At 43.0% G+C, this 20,526-nt stretch overlaps 1 protein-coding gene across 1 annotated transcript; it reads left to right on the top strand.

Moving 5' to 3' along the window:
- The first annotated feature begins 16,957 nt into the window (after positions 1 to 16,957).
- Positions 16,958 to 19,061, top strand: LOC121556140 (E3 SUMO-protein ligase ZBED1-like). Its single transcript, XM_041870026.2, has 3 exons — positions 16,958 to 17,285; positions 17,818 to 18,446; positions 18,531 to 19,061. The coding sequence occupies exons 1-3, from the start codon at positions 17,000 to 17,002 to the stop codon at positions 18,660 to 18,662; spliced, it is 1,047 nt and encodes a 348-aa protein (XP_041725960.2). The 5' UTR covers positions 16,958 to 16,999; the 3' UTR covers positions 18,663 to 19,061.
- Positions 19,062 to 20,526: the final 1,465 nt, after the last annotated feature.

The raw sequence follows: 20,526 nt of genomic DNA, 5'->3' as shown, positions 1-20,526 counted from the left end.
CCACTCTCCCTCCCTCCCCATCCACTCTCCCTCTCCATCCACTCTCCCTCCCTCCCATCCTCCATCCACTCTCCCTCTCCTCCCTCTCTCTTCATCCACTCTCCTCCCTCCCTCTCCATCCACTCTCCCTCACCATCCACTCTCCCTCCCTCCCTCCTCCCCCTCCACTCTTCCTCTCTCCATCCACTCTTCCTCTCCTCCCTCTCTCTTCATCCACTCTCCTCCCTCCCTCTCCATCCACTCTCCCTCACCATCCACTCTCCCTCCCATCCTCTCTCCTCCCCCTCCACTCTTCCTCTCTCCATCCACTCTTCCTCTCCTCCCTCTCCCTCCCTCCCTCTCCATCCACTATCCCTCTCCATCCACTCTCCCTCCCTCCCTCTCCATCCACTCTCCCTCTCCATCCACTCTCCCTACCTCCCTCCCTCTCTATCTCCTCCCTCTCCATCCACTCTCCCTCTCCATCCACTCTCCCTCCCTCCCTCCCTCTCTATCTCCTCCCTCTATCTCAACAGATATCTGTTCATACATCTTTTACTCTTTTTAATCCATGTCTGTTCTCCCTCTCACTCTACCTTTATTCATTCTTCTTTCTCTCTATCTCTTCTCCATCTCTCTCACAGTCATTACCCTCTCTCTATCTCTTCTCCATCTCTCTCACAGTCATTACCCTCTCTCTATCTCTTCTGCATCTCTCTCACAGTCATTACCCTCTCTCTATATCTTCTCCAACTATCTCACAGTCATTACCCTCTCTCTATCTCTTCTGCATCTCTCTCACAGTCATTACCTCTCTCTATCTCTTCTGCATCTCTCTCACAGTCATTACCCTCTTTATCTCTTCTCCATCTCTCTCACAGTCATTACCCTCTTTCTCTATCTCTTCTCCATCTCTCTCAGTCATTACCCTCTCTCTCTATTTCTTCTCCATCTCTCTCACAGTCATTACCCTCTTTCCCTATCTCTTCTCCATCTCTCTCACAGTCATTACCCTCTATCTCTTCTCCAACTATCTCACAGTCATTACCCTCTCTATATATCTTCTCCAACTATCTCACAGTCATTACCCTCTCTCTCTATCTCTTCTCCATCTCTCTCACAGTCATTACCCTCTCTCTATCTCTTCTGCATCTCTCTCACAGTCATTATCCTCTCTCTATCTCTTCTGCATCTCTCTCACAGTCATTACCCTCTTTATCTCTTCTCCATCTCTCTCACAGTCATTACCCTCTTTCTCTATCTCTTCTCCATCTCTCTCAGTCATTACCCTCTCTCTCTATTTCTTCTCCATCTCTCTCACTGTCATTACCCTCTTTCCCTATCTCTTCTCCATCTCTCTCACAGTCATTACCCTCTATCTCTTCTCCAACTATCTCACAGTCATTACCCTCTCTATATATCTCCTCCAACTATCTCACAGTCATTACCCTCTCTCTCTATCTCTTCTCCATCTCCCTCACAGTCATTACCCTCTCTCTATCTCTTCTGCATCTCTCTCACAGTCATTACCCTCTCTCTATCTCTTCTGCATCTCTCTCACAGTCATTACCCTCTCTCTATCTCTTCTCCATCTCTCTCACAGTCATTACCCTCTTTCCCTATCTCTTCTCCATCTCTCTCACAGTCATTACCCTCTATCTCTTCTCCAACTCTCTCACAGTCATTACCCTCTCTATATATCTTCTCCAACTATCTCACAGTCATTACCCTCTCTATATATCTTCTCCAACTATCTCACAGGCATTACCCTCTCTCTCTATCTCTTCTGCATCTCTCTCACAGTCATTACCCTCTCTCTATCTCTTCTGCATCTCTCTCACAGTCATTACCCTCTTTATCTCTTCTCCATCTCTCTCACAGCCATTACCCTCTTTCTCTATCTCTTCTCCATCTCCCTCACAGTCATTACACTCTCTCTATATCTCTTCTGCATATCTCTCAGAGTCATTACCCTCTCTCTATCTCTTATCCATCTCTCTCACAGTCATTACCCTCTTTCTCCATCTCTTCTGCATCTCTCTCACAGTCATTAATCAATCAATCAATTTTATTTTATATAGCCCTTCTTACATCAGCTAATATCTCGAAGTGCTGTACAGAAACCCAGCCTAAAACCCCAAACAGCTAGTAATGCAGGTGTAAAAGCACGGTGGCTAGGAAAAACTCCCTAGAAAGGCGAAAACCTAGGAAGAAACCTAGAGAGGAACCAGGCTATGAGGGGTGGCCAGTCCTCTTCTGGCTGTGCCGGGTGAAGATTATAACAGAACCATGCCAAGATGTTCAAAAATGTTCATAAGTGACAAGCATGGTCAAATAATAATCAGGAATAAATCTCAGTTGGCTTTTCATAGCCGATCATTAAGAGTTGAAAACAGCAGGTCTGGGACAGGTAGGGGTTCCATAACCGCAGGCAGAACAGTTGAAACTGGAATAGCAGCAAGGCCAGGCGGACTGGGGACAGCAAGGAGTCACCACGGCCGGTAGTCCCGACGTATGGTCCTAGGGCTCAGGTCTCTCAGTTGGCTTTTCATAGCCGATCATTAAGAGTTGAAAACAGCAGGTCTGGGACAGGTAGGGGTTTCGTAGCCGCAGGCAGAACAGTTGAAACTGGAATAGCAGCAAGGCCAGGCGGACTGGGGACAGCAAGGTGTCATCATGCCCGGTAGTCCTGACGTATGGTCCTAGGGCTCCGGTTCTCAGAGAGAAAGAGAGAACGAGAGAATTAGAGAGAGCATACTTAAATTCACACAGGACACTAGATAAGACAGGAGAAGTACTCCAGGTATAACCAACTAACCCCCAGCCCCCCGACACATAAACTACTGCAGCATAAATACTGGAGGCTGAGACAGGAGCGGTCCGGGAGACACTGTGGCCCCATCCGAAGAAACCCCGGACAGGGCCAAACAGGAAGGATATAACCCCACCCACTCTGCCAAAGCACAGCCCCGCACCACTAGAGGGATATCCTCAACCACCAACTTACAATCCTGAGACAAGGCCGAGTATAGCCCACAGAGGTCTCCACCACAGCACAAACCAAGGGGGGGCGCCAACCCAGACAGGAAGATCACGTCAGTAACTCAACCCACTCAAGTGACGCACCCCTCCCAGGGACGGCATGAAAGAGCACCAGCAAGCCAGTGACTCAGCCCCTGCAACAGGGTTAGAGGCAGAGAACCCCAGTGGAGAGGGGAACGGCCCGGCAGAGACAGCAAGGGCTGTTCGTTACTCCAGAGCCTTTCCGTTCACCTTCACACTCCTGGGCCAGACTACACTCAATCATATGACCTACTGAAGAGATAAGTCTTCAGTAAAGACTTAAAGGTTGAGACCGAGTCTGCGTCTCTCACATGGGTAGGCAGACTGTTCCATAAAAATGGGAGATCTATAGGAGAAAGCCCTGCCTCCCGCTGTTTGCTTAGAAATTCTAGGGACAATTAGGGAGGCCTGCGTCTTGCGACCGTAGCGTACGTATTGGTATGTACGGCAGGACCAACTCGGAAAGATAGGTAGGAGCAAGCCCATGTAACGCTTTATAGGTTAACAGTAAAACCTTGAAATCAGCCCTTGCCTTAACAGGAAGCCAGTGTAGGGAAGCTAGCACTGGAGTAATATGATCAAATTTCTTGGTTCTAGTCAGGATTCTAGCAGCCGTATTTAGCACTAACTGAAGTTTATTTAGTGCTTTATCCGGGTAGCCGGAAAATAGAGCATTGCAGTAGTCTAACCTAGAAGTAACAAATGCATGGATTAATTTTTTCTGCATCATTTTTGGACAGAAAATTTCTAATTTTTGCAATGTTACGTAGATGGAAAAAAGCTGTCCTTGAAACAGTCTTGATATGTTCGTCAAAAGAGAGATCAGGGTCAAGAGTAACGCCGAGGTCCTTCACAGTTTTATTTGAGACGACTTTACAACCATCAAGATGAATTGTCAGATTTAACAGAAGATCTCTTTGTTTCTTGGGACCTAGAACAAGCATCTCTGTTTTGTCCGAGTTTAAAAGTAAAAAGTTTTCAGCCATCCACTTCCTTATGTCTGAAACACAGGCTTCTAGCGAGGGCAATTTTGGGGCTTCACCATGTTTCATTGAAATGTACAGCTGTGTGTCATCCGCATAGCAGTGAAAGTTAACATTATGTTTTCGAATAACATCCCCAAGAGGTAAAATATATAGTGAAAACAATAGTGGTCCTAAAACGGAACCTTGAGGAACACCGAAATGTACAGTTGATTTGTCGGAGGACAGACCATTTACAGAGACAAACTGATATCTTTCCGACAGGTAAGATCTAAACCAGGCCAGAACTTGTCCGTGTAGACCAATTTGGGTTTCCAGTCTCTCCAAAAGAATGTGGTGATCGATGGTGTCAAAGGCAGCACTAAGGTCTAGTAGCACGAGGACAGATGCAGAGCCTCGGTCTGACGCCATTAAAAGGTCATTTCCCACCTTCACAAGTGCAGTCTCAGTGCTATGATGGGGTCTAAAACCAGACTGAAGCATTTCGTATACATTGTTTGTCTTCAGAAAGGCAGTGAGTTGCTGCGCAACAGCTTTTTCAAAAATTTTTGAGAGGAATGGAAGATTCGATATAGGCCGATAGTTTTTTATATTTTCCGGGTCAAGGTTTGGCTTTTTCAAGAGAGGCTTTATCACTGCCACTTTTAGTGAGTTTGGTACACATCCGGTGGATAGAGAGCTGTTTATTATGTTCAACATAGGAGGGCCAAGCACAGGAAGCAGCTCCTTCAGCAGTTTAGTAGGAATAGGATCCAGTATGCAGCTTGAAGGTTTAGAGGCCATGATTATTTTCATCATTGTGTCAGGAGATATAGTACTAAAACACTTAAGTGTCTCTCCCGATCCCAGGCCCTCGCAGAGCTGTGCAGATCCAGGACAGCTAAGCCCTGGAGGAATACGCAGATTCAAAGAGGAGTCCGTAATTTGCTTTCTAATGGTCATGATCTTTTCCTCAAAGAAGTTCATGAATTTATTACTGCTGAAGTGAAAGCCATCCTCTCTTGGGGAATGCTGCTTTTTAGTTAGCTTTGCAACAGTATCAAAAAGAAATTTTGGATTATTCTTATTTTCCTCGATTAAGTTGGAAAAGTAGGATGATCGAGCAGCAGTGAGGGCTCTTCGGTACTGCACGGTACTGTCTTTCCAAGCTAGTCGGAAGACTTCCAGTTTGGTGTGGCGCCATTTCCGTTCCAATTTCCTGGAAGCTTGCTTCAAAGCTCGGGTATTTTCTGTATACCAGGGAGCTAGTTTCTTATGACAAATGTTTTTCGTTTTTAGGGTGCAACTGCATCTAGGGTATTGCGCAAGGTTAAATTGAGTTCCTCAGTTAAGTGGTTAACTGATTTTTGTCCTCTGACGTCCTTGGGTAGGCAGAAGGAGTCTGGAAGGGCATCAAGGAATTTTTGTGTTGTCTGAGAATTTATAGCACGACTTTTGATGCTCCTTGGTTGGGGGTCTGAGCAGATTATTTGTTGCGATTGCAAACGTAATAAAATGGTGGTCCGATAGTCCAGGATTTTGTGGAAAAACATTAAGATCTACAACATTTATTCCATGGGACAAAACTAGGTCCAGAGTATGACTGTGGCAGTGAGTAGGTCCAGAGACATGTTGGACAAAACCCACTGAGTCGATGATGGCTCTGAAAGACTTTTGGAGTGGGTCTGTGGACTTCTCCATGTGAATATTAAAATCACCAAAAATTAGAATATGATCTGCTATGACTACAAGGTCTGATAGGAATTCAGGAAACTCAGAGAGGAACGCTGTATATGGCCCAGGAGGCCTGTAAACAGTAGCTATAAAAAGTGATTGAGTAGGCTGCATAGATTTCATGACTAGAAGCTCAAAAGATGAAAACGCCATTTTTTTTTTGTAAATTGAAATTTGCTATCGTAAATGTTAGCAACACCTCCGCCTTTGCGGGATGCACGGGAATATGGTCACTAGTGTAACCAGGAGGTGAGGCCTCATTTAACACAGCAAATTCATCAGGCTTAAGCCATGTTTCAGTCAGGCCAATCACATCAAGATTATGATCAGTGATTAGTTCATTGACTATGACTGCCTTTGAAGTGAGGGATCTAACATTAAGTAACCCTATTTTGAGATGTGAGGTATCACGATCTCTTTCAATAATGGCAGGAATGGAGGAGGTCTTTATCCTAATAAGATTGCTAGGGTGAACACCGCCATGTTTAGTTTTGCCCAACCTAGGTCGAGGCACAGACACAGTCTCAATGGGTATGGCTGAGCTGACTACACTGACTATGCTATTGGCAGACTCCACTAAGCTGGCAGGTTGGCTAACAGCCTGCTGCCTGGCCTGCACCCTATTTCACTGTGGGGCTAGAGGAGTTAGAGCCCTATCTATGTTGGTAGATAAGAGGAGAGCACCCCTCCAGCTAGGATGGAGTCCGTCACTCCTCAGCAGGTCAGGCTTGGTCCTGTTTGTGGGTGAGTCCCAGAAAGAGGGCCAATTATCCACAAATGTTATCTTTTGGGAGGGGCAGAAAACAGTTTTCAACCAGCGATTGAGTGCTGAGACTCTGCTGTAGAGCTCGTCACTTCCCCTAACTGGGAGGGGGGCCAGAGACAATTACTCAATGCCGACACATCTTTCTAGCCGATTTACACGCTGAAGCTATGTTGCACTTGGTGACCTCTGACTGTTTCATCCTAACATCGTTGGTGCCGACGTGGATAACAATATCTCTATACTCTCTACACTCGCCAGTTTTAGCTTTAGCCAGCACCATCTTTAGATTAGCCTTAACGTCGGTAGCCCTGCCCCCTGGTAAACAGTGTATGATCGCTGGGTGATTCGTTTTAAGTCTAATACTGCGGGTAATGGAGTCGCCAATGACTAGGGTTTTCAATTTGTCAGAGCTAATGGTGGGAGCCTTCGGCGTCTCAGACCCCGTAACGGGAGGAGTAGAGACAAGAGAAGACTCAGACTCAGACTCCGACTCGCTACATAATGGGGAAAACCGGTTGAAGGTTTCTGTCGGCTGAATGAGCGACACCGGTTGAGCATTCCAACAGTATTTCCCTCCAGAAGCAATGAGAAAGTTGTCCGGCCGCGGGGACTGTGCGGGGGATTTATACTAACGTTACTGTCTGTACTTACTGGTGGCACAGACGCTGTTTCTTCCTTTCCTACACTGAAATTACCCTTGCCTAACGATTGCGTCTGAAGCTGGGCTTGTAGCACAGCTTATTCTCGCCGTAAGGCGATCGTTCTCCTGTATATTATGAGTACAGCGACTGCAATTAGAAGACATCATGTTAATGTTACTACTTAGCTTCGGCTGTTGAAGATGTTGACGAACCATGTCCAGATAAAGCGTCCGGAGTGAAAAAGTTGAATAAGGGAAAAAAGTTGCGATGGAAAAAAGGAAAATAAAGTAAAGTTGGCAGCTAAAACGCACAGGAAAATGACTCTTCTGTCTCGGGATAAAACGTCCGGGGTGAAAAAGTTTAACGAAAAAAGATGAGTGAGGACAAAACTAAAAAGTTGGTAAATTTGTTGAACACATTACCCTCTCTCTATCTCTTATCCATCTCTCTCACAGTCATTACCCTCTTTATCTCTTCTCCATCTCTCTCACAGTCATTACCCTCTTTCTCTATCTCTTCTCCATCTCTCTCAGTCATTACCCTCTCTCTCTATCTCTTCTCCATCTCTCTCACAGTCATTACCCTCTTTCCCTATCTCTTCTCCATCTCTCACAGTCATTACCCTCTATCTCTTCTCCAACTCTCTCACAGTCATTACCCTCTCTATATATCTTCTCCAACTATCTCACAGTCATTACCCTCTCTCTCTATCTCTTCTCCATCTCTCTCACAGTCATTACCCTCTCTCTATCTCTTCTGCATCTCTCTCACAGTAATTACCCTCTTTCTCTCTTCTCCATCTCTCTCTCAGTCATTACCCTCTCTCTCTATCTCTTCTCCATCTCTCTCTCAGTCATTACCCTCTTTCTCTCTATCGTCCTTTCATCTGTCACCTATTTAATTTTCCTGACACACTCCTGTCTTTCACTCCCTCCATCCTTTCAATGTGGTCCTCTATCCTCCTCCCTGCTTCCCACAGAGCCTTTTTTTGACAATGTTTCTCCACCTTTCTCTCTCTCTCCCTCCATCTCTCTTCTTCAGTGTCTCCTCAAAGTCAAGCTCCATCTCTCTTCTTCAGTGTCTCCTCAAAGTCAAGCTCCATCTCGCTTCTTCAGTGTGTCCTCAAAGTCAAGCTCCATCTCTCTTCTTCAGTGTCTCCTGAAAGTCAAGCTCCATCTCTCTTCTTCAGTGTCTCCTCAAAATCAAGCTCCATCTCTCTTCTTCAGTGTGTCCTCAGTCAAGCTCCATCTCACTTCTTCAGTGTGTCCTTAAAGTCAAGCTCCATCTCTCTTCTTCAGTGTCTCCTCAAAGTCAAGCTCCATCTCTCTTCTTCAGTGTCTCCTCAAAGTCAAGCTCCATCTCTCTTCTTCAGTGTCTCCTCAAAGTCAAGCTCCATCTCTCTTCTTCAGTGTCTCCTCAAAGTCAAGCTCCATCTCTCTTCTTCAGTGTGTCCTCAAAGTCAAGCTCCAGCTCTCTTCTTCTGTGTCTCCTGAAAGTCAAGCTCCATCTCTCTTCTTCAGTGTCTTCTCGAAGTCAAACTCCATCTCTCTTCTTCTGTGTCTCCTCAAAGTCAAGCTCCATTTCAGAGACAGTATCTGTTTGTAGACCTATTCAGAGTTCAGAGTTCAGAGAGACAGAGTCTGTTTGTAGACCTATTCAGAGTTCAGAGAGATAGAGTCTGTTTGTAGACCAATTCAGAGTTCAGAGTTCACAGAGACAGAGTCTATTTGTAGACCTACTCAGAGTTCAGTGAGGCTGATGAGACAGTGAGAAGCTGGTCTGACTGCTTCTTCTGCTAGCTGCAGTTTAGGAGGAAATGAAATGAAGATGCCAAAAAAAGACTTTCAAAAGGGTGGAAGACACACAGGTACGCACACACACTGTGTCACTGCTCTCTCTCTCTCCCCTATAACTTGTTGTTGTTGTCATAGTTGAAACCAGACAAGATTAATACAGCAGCTTTCCATTCATTCTGTTTTAGTTTACTGTTTTCTATTGTCATCACAGTATAACAGTGGCCATTTCCTCTGACAGGCATGCGCACACACACACACACACACACACACACACACACACACACACACACACACACACACACCTACCTGAGATATGAATGCTGTCTGAGACCGTCCCTCCTTGCTGGGAGTAATACTTTAGTCTACACAGAGAAACCAATCTCATATCCTGATGTGTGTTAGTCTTTATTTAACTTGTCTTTATTCAGGGAGCTCAACCAGGGTCTCATTCACAATGGTGCCCTGAGTACAAACATTTTCACAATCAAGAAAATGAACATTCCAAATAGAACAAGAATATAAAAACTACAAGGTACAATTACAATAGTACAATTACAATTGTTCAATTACAACAAATAAACCATTACAATAAATGGAAACAACTACAATCCTCAATGAATTTATTCAACACCAGAGTCCTAAACTGCCCTGACAGCACCAGGGAAATCAAGGAATTGTTTATTCCAACAATGGGGGCACTAAAACTAAAGGAGGATTTACATAAATTGGTGGAGACCAGAGGGACCTGAAGAGTTAACCAACCCTGTGAACGGGTTTGGTAACTCATGTTTTTATACTTCAACAATGAAGTGAGGTATGTTGGAAGCTTGTGTTGTACAGCTTTGGAAACAAGAAGGGAGTAATGAAGTGATCTACGGGACTTAAACGAGGACCAGACAGTGATTATTTTGAGCTGGATCATGCCGGAACAGGACCCGGCACCTCTCAGTTTTGGACTGTTCATTCCAGAACCCATTTGCCAGGATACGATTACTCTCTTGGCATGAAAAATCATTTTCACTGTTTATAATGTAAAAATTGTAATAAAAGCCTGCAGAGTTCATTCAAGTTGCCTCCTCTAATTCTCCTGCCCAAGTAAAAAACGTAATGTGAAAACGTGCCTGATATTCTAAGAATTGCTTCATGTTGGGCCGGCCCGGGTTTAGCCTGTGGTTTGTGTAACATTATAGCCTACTGTATATAGACCAACGCGTGGCCGTGTCTGTGGTGAGAGAGAGAAGCGTGCCTGTATCTCTCACAGAACTACACTAAACCTAAATATAAACGCAACATGGTAACTGTTGGTCCCATGTTTCATGAGCTGAAATAAAATATCCCAGAAATGTTCCATACGCACAAAAAGCTTATTTTCTGAAGTTTTGTGCACAAATTTGTTAACATCCCTGTTGGTGATCATTTTTCCTTTGCCAAGATAATCCATCCACCTGACAGGTGTGGCATATCAAGAAGCTGATTAAACAGCATGATCATTACACAGGTGCACCTTGCGCTGGGGACAATAAAAGGCCACTCTAAAATGTGCAGTTTTGTCACACAACACAATGCCACAGATGTCTCAAGTTTTGAGGGAGCGTGCAATTTGCATGCTGACTTTAGGAATGTCCACCTGAGCTGTTGCCAGAGAATTTAATGTTCATTTCTCTACCATAAGCCACCTCTAATGGCATTTTAGAGAATTTGGCAGTACATCCAACCAGCCTCACAACCGCAGACCACGTGTATGGTATCGTGTGGGTGAGCGGTTTGCTGATCTCAACGTTGTGAACAGAGTGCTCCATGGTGGTGGTGGGGAAATGGGTTAGGCAGGCATAAGCTACGGACAATGAACACAATTGCATTTTATCGATGGCAATTTGAATGCACATTGATACCGTGACGAGATCCTGAGACCCATTGTCGTGCCAATCATCCACCGCCATCAACTAATGTTTCAGCATGATAATGCACAGCCCCATGTTGCACGGATCTGTACACAATTCCTGGAAACTGAAAAAAAACCAGTTCTTCCATGGCCTGCATACTCACCAGACATGTCACCCACTGACCATGTTTGGGATGCTCTGGATCGACGTGTACGACAGCGTTTTCCAGTTCCCGCCAATACCCGGGCAAACTTCGCACAGACATTGAATAGCAGTGGGACAACATTCCACAGACCACAATCAACAGCCTGATCAACTCTATGCGAAGGAGATGTGTCGTGCTGCATGAGGCAAATGGTGGTCACTGAGATGAGTTTTGTGCACAAATTTGTTAACATCCCTGTTGGTGAGCATTCTTCCTTTGCCAAGATAATTCATCCACCTGACAGGTGTGGCATATCAAGAAGCTGATTAAACAGCATGATCATTACATAGGTGCACCTTGTGCTGGGGACAATAAAAGGCTACTCTAAAATGTGCAGTTTTGATTGATATCACAATCAACAGCCTGATCAACTCTATGCGAAGGAGATGTGTCGTGCTGCATGAGGCAAATGGTGGTCACTGAGATGAGGATGCGTCCCAAATGGCACCTTATTCCCTATATAGCACACTACTTTGGACCAGAGATCTATTCCCTATATAGCACACTACTTTGGACCAGAGCTCTATTCCCTATATAGCACACCACTTTAGACCAGAGATCTATTCCCTATATAGCACACTACTTTGGACCAGATATCTATTCCCTATATAGTGCACTACTTTAGACCAGAGCTCTATTCCATATATAACACACTACTTTGGACCAGAGCTCTATTCCCTATATAACACACTACTTTGGACCAGAGCTCTATTCCCTATATAGCACACTACTTTGGACCAGATATCTATTCCCTATATAGCACACCACTTTGGACCAGAGATCTATTCCCTATATAACACACTACTTTGGACCAGAGCTCTATTCCCTATATAGCACACTACTTTGGACCAGAGATCTATTCCCTATATAACACACTACTTTGGACCAGAGATCTATTCCCTATATAGCACACTACTTTGGACCAGAGATCTATTCCCTATATAACACACTACTTTGGACCAGAGCTCTATTCCCTATATAGCACACTACTTTGGATCAGAGATATATTCCCTTTATAGTACACTACTTTGGACCAGAGATCTATTCCCTATATAGCACACTACTTTGGACCAGATATCTATTCCCTATATAGTGCACTACTTTGGACCAGATATCTATTCCCTATATAGCACACTACTTTGGACCAGATATCTATTCCCTATATAGCACACTACTTTGGACCAGAGCTCTATTCCCTATATAACACACTACTTTGGACCAGAGATCTATTCCCTATATAACACACTAATTTGGACCAGAGCTCTATTCCCTATATAGCACACTACTTTGGACCAGAGATCTATTCCCTATATAACACACTACTTTGGACCAGAGATCTATTCCCTATATAACACACTAATTTGGACCAGAGCTCTATTCCCTATATAGCACACTACTTTGGACCAGAGATCTATTCCCTATATAACACACTACTTTGGACCAGAGATCTATTCCCTATATAACACACTAATTTGGACCAGAGCTCTATTCCCTATATAGCACACTACTTTGGACCAGAGATCTATTCCCTATATAGCACACTACTTTGGACCAGAGCTCTATTCCCTATATAGCACACTACTTTGGACCAGAGATCTATTCCCTATATAACACACTACTTTGGACCAGAGATCTATTCCCTATATAGCACACTACTTTGGACCAGAGCTCTATTCCCTATATAGCACACTACTTTGGACCAGAGATCTATTCCCTATATAACACACTACTTTGGACCAGAGATCTATTCCCTATATAGCACACTACTTTGGACCAGAGCTCTATTCCCTATATAGCACACTACTTTGGACCAGAGATCTATTCCCTATATATAACACACTACTTTGGATCAGAGCTCTATTCCCTATATAGCACACTACTTTGGATCAGAGATCTATTCCCTTTATAGTACACTACTTTGGACCAGAGATCTATTCCCTATATAGCACACTACTTTGGACCAGAGATATATTCCCTATATAGTGCACTACTTTGGACCAGATATCTATTCCCTATATAGCACACTACTTTGGACCAGATATCTATTCCCTATATAGCACACTACTTTGGACCAGAGCTCTATTCCATATATAACACACTACTTTGGACCAGAGCTCTATTCCCTATATAGCACACTACTTTGGACCAGAGATCTATTCCCTATATAGCACACTACTTTGGACCAGAGCTCTATTCCCTATATAACACACTACTTTGGACCAGAGCTCTATTCCCTATATAACACACTACTTTGGACCAGAGATCTATTCCCTATATAGCTCACTACTTCGGACCAGAGATCTATTCCCTATATAGTGCACTACTTTAGACCAGAGATCTATTCCCTTTATAGTACACTACTTTGGACCAGAGATCTATTCCCTATATAGCACACTACTTTGGACCAGAGATCTATTCCCTATATAGCACACTACTTTGGACCAGAGATCTATTCCCTATATAGCTCACTACTTCGGACCAGAGATCTATTCCCTATATAGTGCACTACTTTAGACCAGAGATCTATTCCCTTTATAGTACACTACTTTGGACCAGAGCTCTATTCCCTATATAGCACACTACTTTGGACCAGAGATCTATTCCCTATATAGCTCACTACTTCGGACCAGAGATCTATTCCCTATATAGTGCACTACTTTAGACCAGAGATCTATTCCCTTTATAGTACACTACTTTGGACCAGAGATCTATTCCCTATATAACACACTACTTTGGACCAGAGCTCTATTCCCTATATAGCACACTACTTTGGACCAGAGATCTATTCCCTATATAGCACACTACTTTGGACCAGAGATCTATTCCCTATATAGCACACTACTTTGGACCAGAGATCTATTCCCTATATAGCACACTACTTTGGACCAGAGCTCTATTCCCTATATAACACACTACTTTGGACCAGAGCTCTATTCCCTATATAACACACTACTTTGGACCAGAGATCTATTCCCTATATAGCTCACTACTTCGGACCAGAGATCTATTCCCTATATAGTGCACTACTTTAGACCAGAGATCTATTCCCTTTATAGTACACTACTTTGGACCAGAGCTCTATTCCCTATATAGCACACTACTTTGGACCAGAGCTCTATTCCCTATATAGCACACTACTTTGGACCAGAGCTCTATTCCCTATATAACACACTACTTTGGACCAGATATCTATTCCCTTTATAGCACACTGCTTCGGACCAGAGATCTATTCCCTATATAGCACACTACTTTGGACCAGAGATCTATTCCCTATATAGCACACTACTTTGGACCAGAGCTCTATTCCCTATATAGCACACTACTTTGGACCAGAGATCTATTCCCTATATAGCACACTACTTTGGACCAGAGCTCTATTCCCTATATAACACACTACTTTGGACCAGAGCTCTATTCCCTATATAGCACACTACTTTGGACCAGAGATCTATTCCCTATATAGTGCACTACTTTAGACCAGAGATCTATTGCCTTTATAGTACACTACTTTGGACCAGAGCTCTATTCCCTATATAGCACACTACTTTGGACCAGAGATCTATTCCCTATATAACACACTACTTTGGACTAGAGATATATTCCCTATATAGCACACTACTTTGGACCAGAGTTCTATTCCCTATATAACACACTACTTTGGACCAGAGATCTATTCCCTATATAACAAACTACTTTGGACCAGAGATCTATTCCCTATATAACACACTACTTTAGACCAGAACACATTGTGTCATCTAAGGTTCAGAAAACTCTGTGACCCTCTGAACTTCTGTCTCAGTCACATGGGATCAGGCCAGAGTAATGCTAACACTCAACACTAACAAACCACTGATCGAGGATCAGATTCACCACTGATCTAGGGTGAGATTCACCACTGATCTAGGATCAATCCTAACACACATCACTAACCACAGCCAGATCTAGGATCAGATTAACCACAGCTCTAGGATCAGATTAACCACATATCTAGGATCAATCCTAACACAACACTAACCACAGATCTAGGATCAATCCTAACACAGCACTAACCACAGATCTAGGATCAATCCTAACACAACACTAACCACAGATCTAGGATCAATCCTAACATAACACTAACCACAGATCTAGGATCAATCCTAACACAACACTAACCACAGATCTAGGATCAATTCTAACACAACACTAACCACAGATCTAGGATCAATCCAAAATAGATCTAGGATCAGATCAGATCAATGCTGCTAACACTCAACACTAACTAATCATAGTTTTAGACCACCCAACTACCTCATCCCCATATTGTTATTTACATTGTTATTTATTTTGCTAATTTGCACCCCAGTATCTCTATTTGCACATCATCTTCTGCACATCTATCACTCCAGTGTTAATACTAAATTGTAATTATTTTGCACTATGGCCTATTTATTGCCTTACCTCCATAACTTACTACATTTGCACACACTGTATATAGATTTTCTATTGTGTTATTGACTGTACGTTTTGTTTATTCCATATGTAACTTTGTGTTTGTTGTTGTTTTTATCGCACTGCTTTGCTTTATCTTGGCCAGGTCGCAGTTGTAAATGAGAACTTGTTCTCAACTGGCTTACCTCGTTAAATAAAGGTGAAATACAAATTTATAAAAATAGGCCTGTATTCAATCCGATGCTAACACTCAACACTAACTAACCATAGTTTTAGGCATGTATTCAATCCAATGCTAACACTCAACACTAACTAACCATAGTTTTAGGCCTGTATTCAATCCGATGCTAACACTCAACACTAACTAACCATAGTTTTAGGCCTGTATTCAATCCGATGCTAACACTCAACACTAACTAACCATAGTTTTAGGCCTGTATTCAAACCGATGCTAACACTCAACACTAACTAACCATAGTTTTAGGCCTGTATTCAATCCGATGCTGTCTACAATGCAGCTATTAAAAGGTGTTCGTGGTCACATTCACAGTAAACGCTGCAGATGCCCACTCAATCAGAAATCCCCTTTAAATAAGGGTTGAATCCCGGCCCATAGGATCAGATTACACTGTTATTTGATACATACTAGTATTGCTATTCTTTGTTTACATTCTAGTTCTACTATTATGGTGGGAAAATAACTTCTGGGAATGTTTGCTTTATAATGTCAGTTTGTTGACCTCTGAAATGACATACTTCTGAACAGCTGAAGAAAGCACACAATTCTTCAGGAAAATTACACTTTCTATTTTACGGTATACTGTCTTGTACGAGAGGCCTCAAAGTAGGGCTGAACGATTAATTGCATTCGCGATAATATCGCGATTTGACTGAACGCGATTTTCTAATCGCAACGTGCGCGATTTGAGGTGGTCACGTGACGCGACTTTTCATGCTGTCCAGCGCAATGGCCTCTTGCTCGACGGAACAGTCAGAAACTGACACAGCTGATACTTTAATATCGAAGAGGAACAGCACGTCGGTGGTGTGGAACTATTTTGGTTTTAAAAAAGAAGATGCTGAGCAGCGTCAGGTGTTGTGCAGAGCATGCCGTGCTCCGATTGCTACTTCACGGGGTAACACTACAAACCTGTTTCAGCACTTAAAAAATACCACAAATCAATGCATGACAGTTGTATGACCAAAATGCCGAGCATCAGTGCGCGCAGACAAGCCAAATACCTCAAGACAGGGATCACTGACAGAAATGTTCGAAAGTGTCACTCCGTATGAACGTAATTCAAAACGGCACGGAGAAATCACTCGGACAATAACCGAGTTCATAGCCAAAGATATGATGCCTCTCAGCACGGTGACCAAGCCTGGGTTCATGGCATTAATACATACGCTTGATAAACGTTACAGTATACCCTCCCGCACATACTTCAGTCAGACTGCCATACCGGAGCTGTACAAAAGTGCAAAGAGAAAGTCGCCGCGGAACTTAAAACGGTGGAGTTTTTTGCTAGCACTACTGATATGTGGTCAAGCCGCACAGCTGAGCCGTACCAGAGTCTTACAGTCCATTTTATTGATGAAGATTTCAACCTCCGAGCTCGCTGCCTACAAACTACCTACTTCCCAGACGATCACACAGGGGAAAATATTGCAGCCGGCCTGAGAGAAGGGCTTGTCAGCTGGGATCTCCACGAGGAGAATCACGTCTGCATCACGACGGACAACGCGTCGAATATGGTGCTTGCTGCGCGGCTTAATGAATGGACGAGGCTCCAATGTTTTGGCCACAGATTACATCTTGCCATTGGTAAGTTATCGTGTGTGTGTGTGTGTGTGTGTGTGTGTGTGTGTGTGTGTGTGTGTGTGTGTGTGTGTGTGTGTGTGTGTGTGTGTGTGTGTGTGTGTGTGTGTGTGTGTGTGCGCGAGTGCGAGAGAGAGAGATGCGTCGATTAGTAAAGCTGAATATACAAATATATATAAATGATATTATATAAATCGGATGGGATTAAATAAATTCATACTTCCACTCCTTTTCTAATATGTAAATTCATTTTACTTGCTTATATCATATGTCTGTCTGTGGTGGAATGCCCACCTGCATTTTTTTTCTTTTCTTGTTTTTGTTTTTTACATGTTTTTTTAGTGTTTATGAGAGAGAGAGAGAGAGAAAGAGAGAGAGAATTGACATGCAAATAAAGACCCTTTGAATTGAGAGAGAGAGAGAGGATGTGTTGTGGATGTGTGTATTTCAGAATTACAGCTAATTTGAGTGTGTAATAGTGAGAGCCTTGTATCAAAACTCAAATTGTGTGTAATACACTACTTTTTATTTCTTTTAGAAAATGCACTCAAAGATGACAGAGTGTCAAGGGCAACAGCACTGTGCAGGAAGCTGGTGGGGCACTTTTCCCACAGTTGGAAGAAGAAAGCAGCCCTGACGGAGGCACAGAGAGAGCTCAAACTCCCTGAGCACAACCTCATAACGGAGTGCCCAACAAGATGGGGTTCTAAAGAAATGATGATTGCCAGAGTGCTTGAACAGGCCAAAGCCATTTCTCAGGTATTGTCTGGAGATCGATATGCACGCTCCCTTATCCCAACCTGGCAGGATATTGACGTGTTGGAGTCGATTCACAAGGCACTGCATCCTCTACTGGAGTTTACTGATGCTCTTTCTGGAGAGGAGTATGTAAGCATCTCCTACCTCAAGCCAGTTCTCCACCTTTTTGCCACATCAGTCCTGGCTGAAGATGCTGAGGACACTGACCTGACTAAATCAATAAAAACCAAAGTCCTAGCATACCTCAATAACAAATATGGAGACCCAAACATCCAGGAGCTTTTGGATGTTGCCTGTTTCCTGGACCCTAGGTTCAAAATACAGTACATCAGTACAGACAACATCCCTGCTATCAAGACTCGTCTGAAGACAGAGATAGTAGACTTGGCACAACGTACATATCATTGGGTAAATAATTATGTATTTCACAAAAACAAAAATTTTCTGTAAAATCTAACTGGAAAACTAATGGCTGTTGTTTTCATCTAATAGGAGAAGAGGTCTCGTACTGAAACTGTTCAGATGCCTCAAAGTGCACAGTCCTTGGGGGAAAAGACGAAGAGGTCTCTTGGCAGTTTTTTTCAAGACCAGTTCAGCCTCTCCTTCTTTGCCTGTAAATCTTGAAGATGTCGCAGAGGCAGAGATAAACAATTACCTGATGACTCCTACCATTGATGGAGAAGATGATCCATTGGCTTGGTGGAGGGTGCACAAGATCAGCTACCCACAGTTGTGCACCATGGCACGCAAGTATCTTTGTGTACCTGCTACAAGCGCTCCCTCAGAGCGTCTTTTTAGCACAGGAGGGAATATTGTGACTTGCACTCGCTCATCCTTGAAGCCAGAAAAAGTCAATATTCTGGTTTTCTTAGCAAAAAACCTGTGAGCCACTGAGAACAGAACTGTTGGATAAGTATGGCTGGCAGTGCCATACTCGTAGTGAACTTTAGTCTGTGTGGTGTGTTATTGTTGTGTACTTGAGATAAGTGAGGCTCATCTATTTTATATTATAATATTCAAATCGTTTATAAAAAATAGTTTGTCTAAATTAAAAGTGCATTTCTCATTTTTTATTTATAACTTTATTTACTTTGATTTTACAAAATATTTTCAAAGCAAATTCCTTGTTTCAGTTGTGTGAAATGTTACTGACTTGGGAGCAGTAAGATACATACAATTTAAAATTATTTTTTTCTTAAGACTGTACCTTTTGCACACAGTGTTTACAAAGTTCATGCCTTTGTTTAAATTATTTAAATGCACAGTGGCAAAGCCACAGATGTTTCTGTAATGAGCAGTTCAATAAAAATGTCATTTATTTCAAGTCATACATGTTTGAATTTAATTCTAACAAATAGACCCAGCCTATGGGAAAGAACATTTCACACTAAATGTATATACTATTGTGTTGGTCATATTTAAATCATTCATTATGTTTTGTAGGGGAAAAAGGATAAATAAATTAAATCGCATATTAAATCGCAATCGCAATATTGGGGGCAAAAAATCGCAATTAGATTATTTTCCAAAATCGTTCAGCCTTACCCTTTCAATCACAGAGAGATATGCCACCAACACTGTCAGCCTACACGTTTACCCAAGCTATGGGTTTACGGACATATTCAACCTCTCCCTATCCCAGTCTGTTGTCCCCACTTGCTTCAAGATTTCCACTATTGTTCCTGTACCCAAGAAAGCGAAGGTAACAGAACTGAATTACTATCGCCGCGTAGCACTCACTTTTGTCATCATGAAGTGGTTTGAGAGAATAGTCAAGGATCACCTCCACCTTATCTGGCAACCTAGACCCAGTACAATTCGCATACCGCCCTAACTGATCCACAGACGACACAATCTCCTTTGCATTTCACACTGCCCTATCCCACCTGGACAAGATAAATACCTATGTAAGAATCAGGGGTTGGAACAGGTCCAGGGAACAGAACTGAAAACCTTATAAGAACTAGATTTTTCGAGGAACAGAACAAGAACTGAGAACAAAAGTGATCTATACTGTTCCGGAACAGAAACGTTATTAACCGGTTAATAACAAGCCCTCTGTCACTCAGAAACGTATTCCAGTGTCTACCTGCATGTCAGCTGAACATCTTTGCCAGTGTGTGTGTGTTGGCTACCTCCCTCTGCCCCCCTCTGATGCATAGTCTACTGTAGCTACTGACGTTACATGATTCATTAATTAATGAGAGATTTATAATTAGAGAAGAATGGATTAACTTTTTCAATGCTAGTTAAGGATACTATAGTTTTCACGTTTTACATTGGATTTATTTACTATAAAAAAGGTAAGACGTGTTTTTATTTTAATTCTGGTGCCGCTGTGCACACAAGCTTGTTAGCTAGCTAGCTAGCTCTGGTCTAGCTCTCGAAAACTCAAGGCGGCATTATGGGTAATGGAATGGAACAGAGTCCTGATTAAGGGTTAGCGCTGGTCCAACGTTAGTTAAGCCAACTCCATGAAGTTCCAAGA

Source organism: Coregonus clupeaformis, unplaced genomic scaffold (genome assembly GCF_020615455.1).
Source record: "Coregonus clupeaformis isolate EN_2021a unplaced genomic scaffold, ASM2061545v1 scaf0263, whole genome shotgun sequence".
Taxonomy (NCBI): domain Eukaryota; kingdom Metazoa; phylum Chordata; class Actinopteri; order Salmoniformes; family Salmonidae; genus Coregonus; species Coregonus clupeaformis.
This window is presented reverse-complemented; position numbering and strand designations above follow the sequence as displayed.

Coding starts and splice junctions, on each gene's coding strand:
- LOC121556140 (XM_041870026.2), top strand. CDS start 17,000: ATGTGGTCAAGCCGCACAGCTGAGCCGTACCAGAGTCTTACAGTCCAT. Junction 17,286..17,817: donor CAGATTACATCTTGCCATTG/GTAAGTTATCGT, acceptor TATTTCTTTTAG/AAAATGCACTCAAAGATGAC. Junction 18,447..18,530: donor CACAACGTACATATCATTGG/GTAAATAATTAT, acceptor TTCATCTAATAG/GAGAAGAGGTCTCGTACTGA.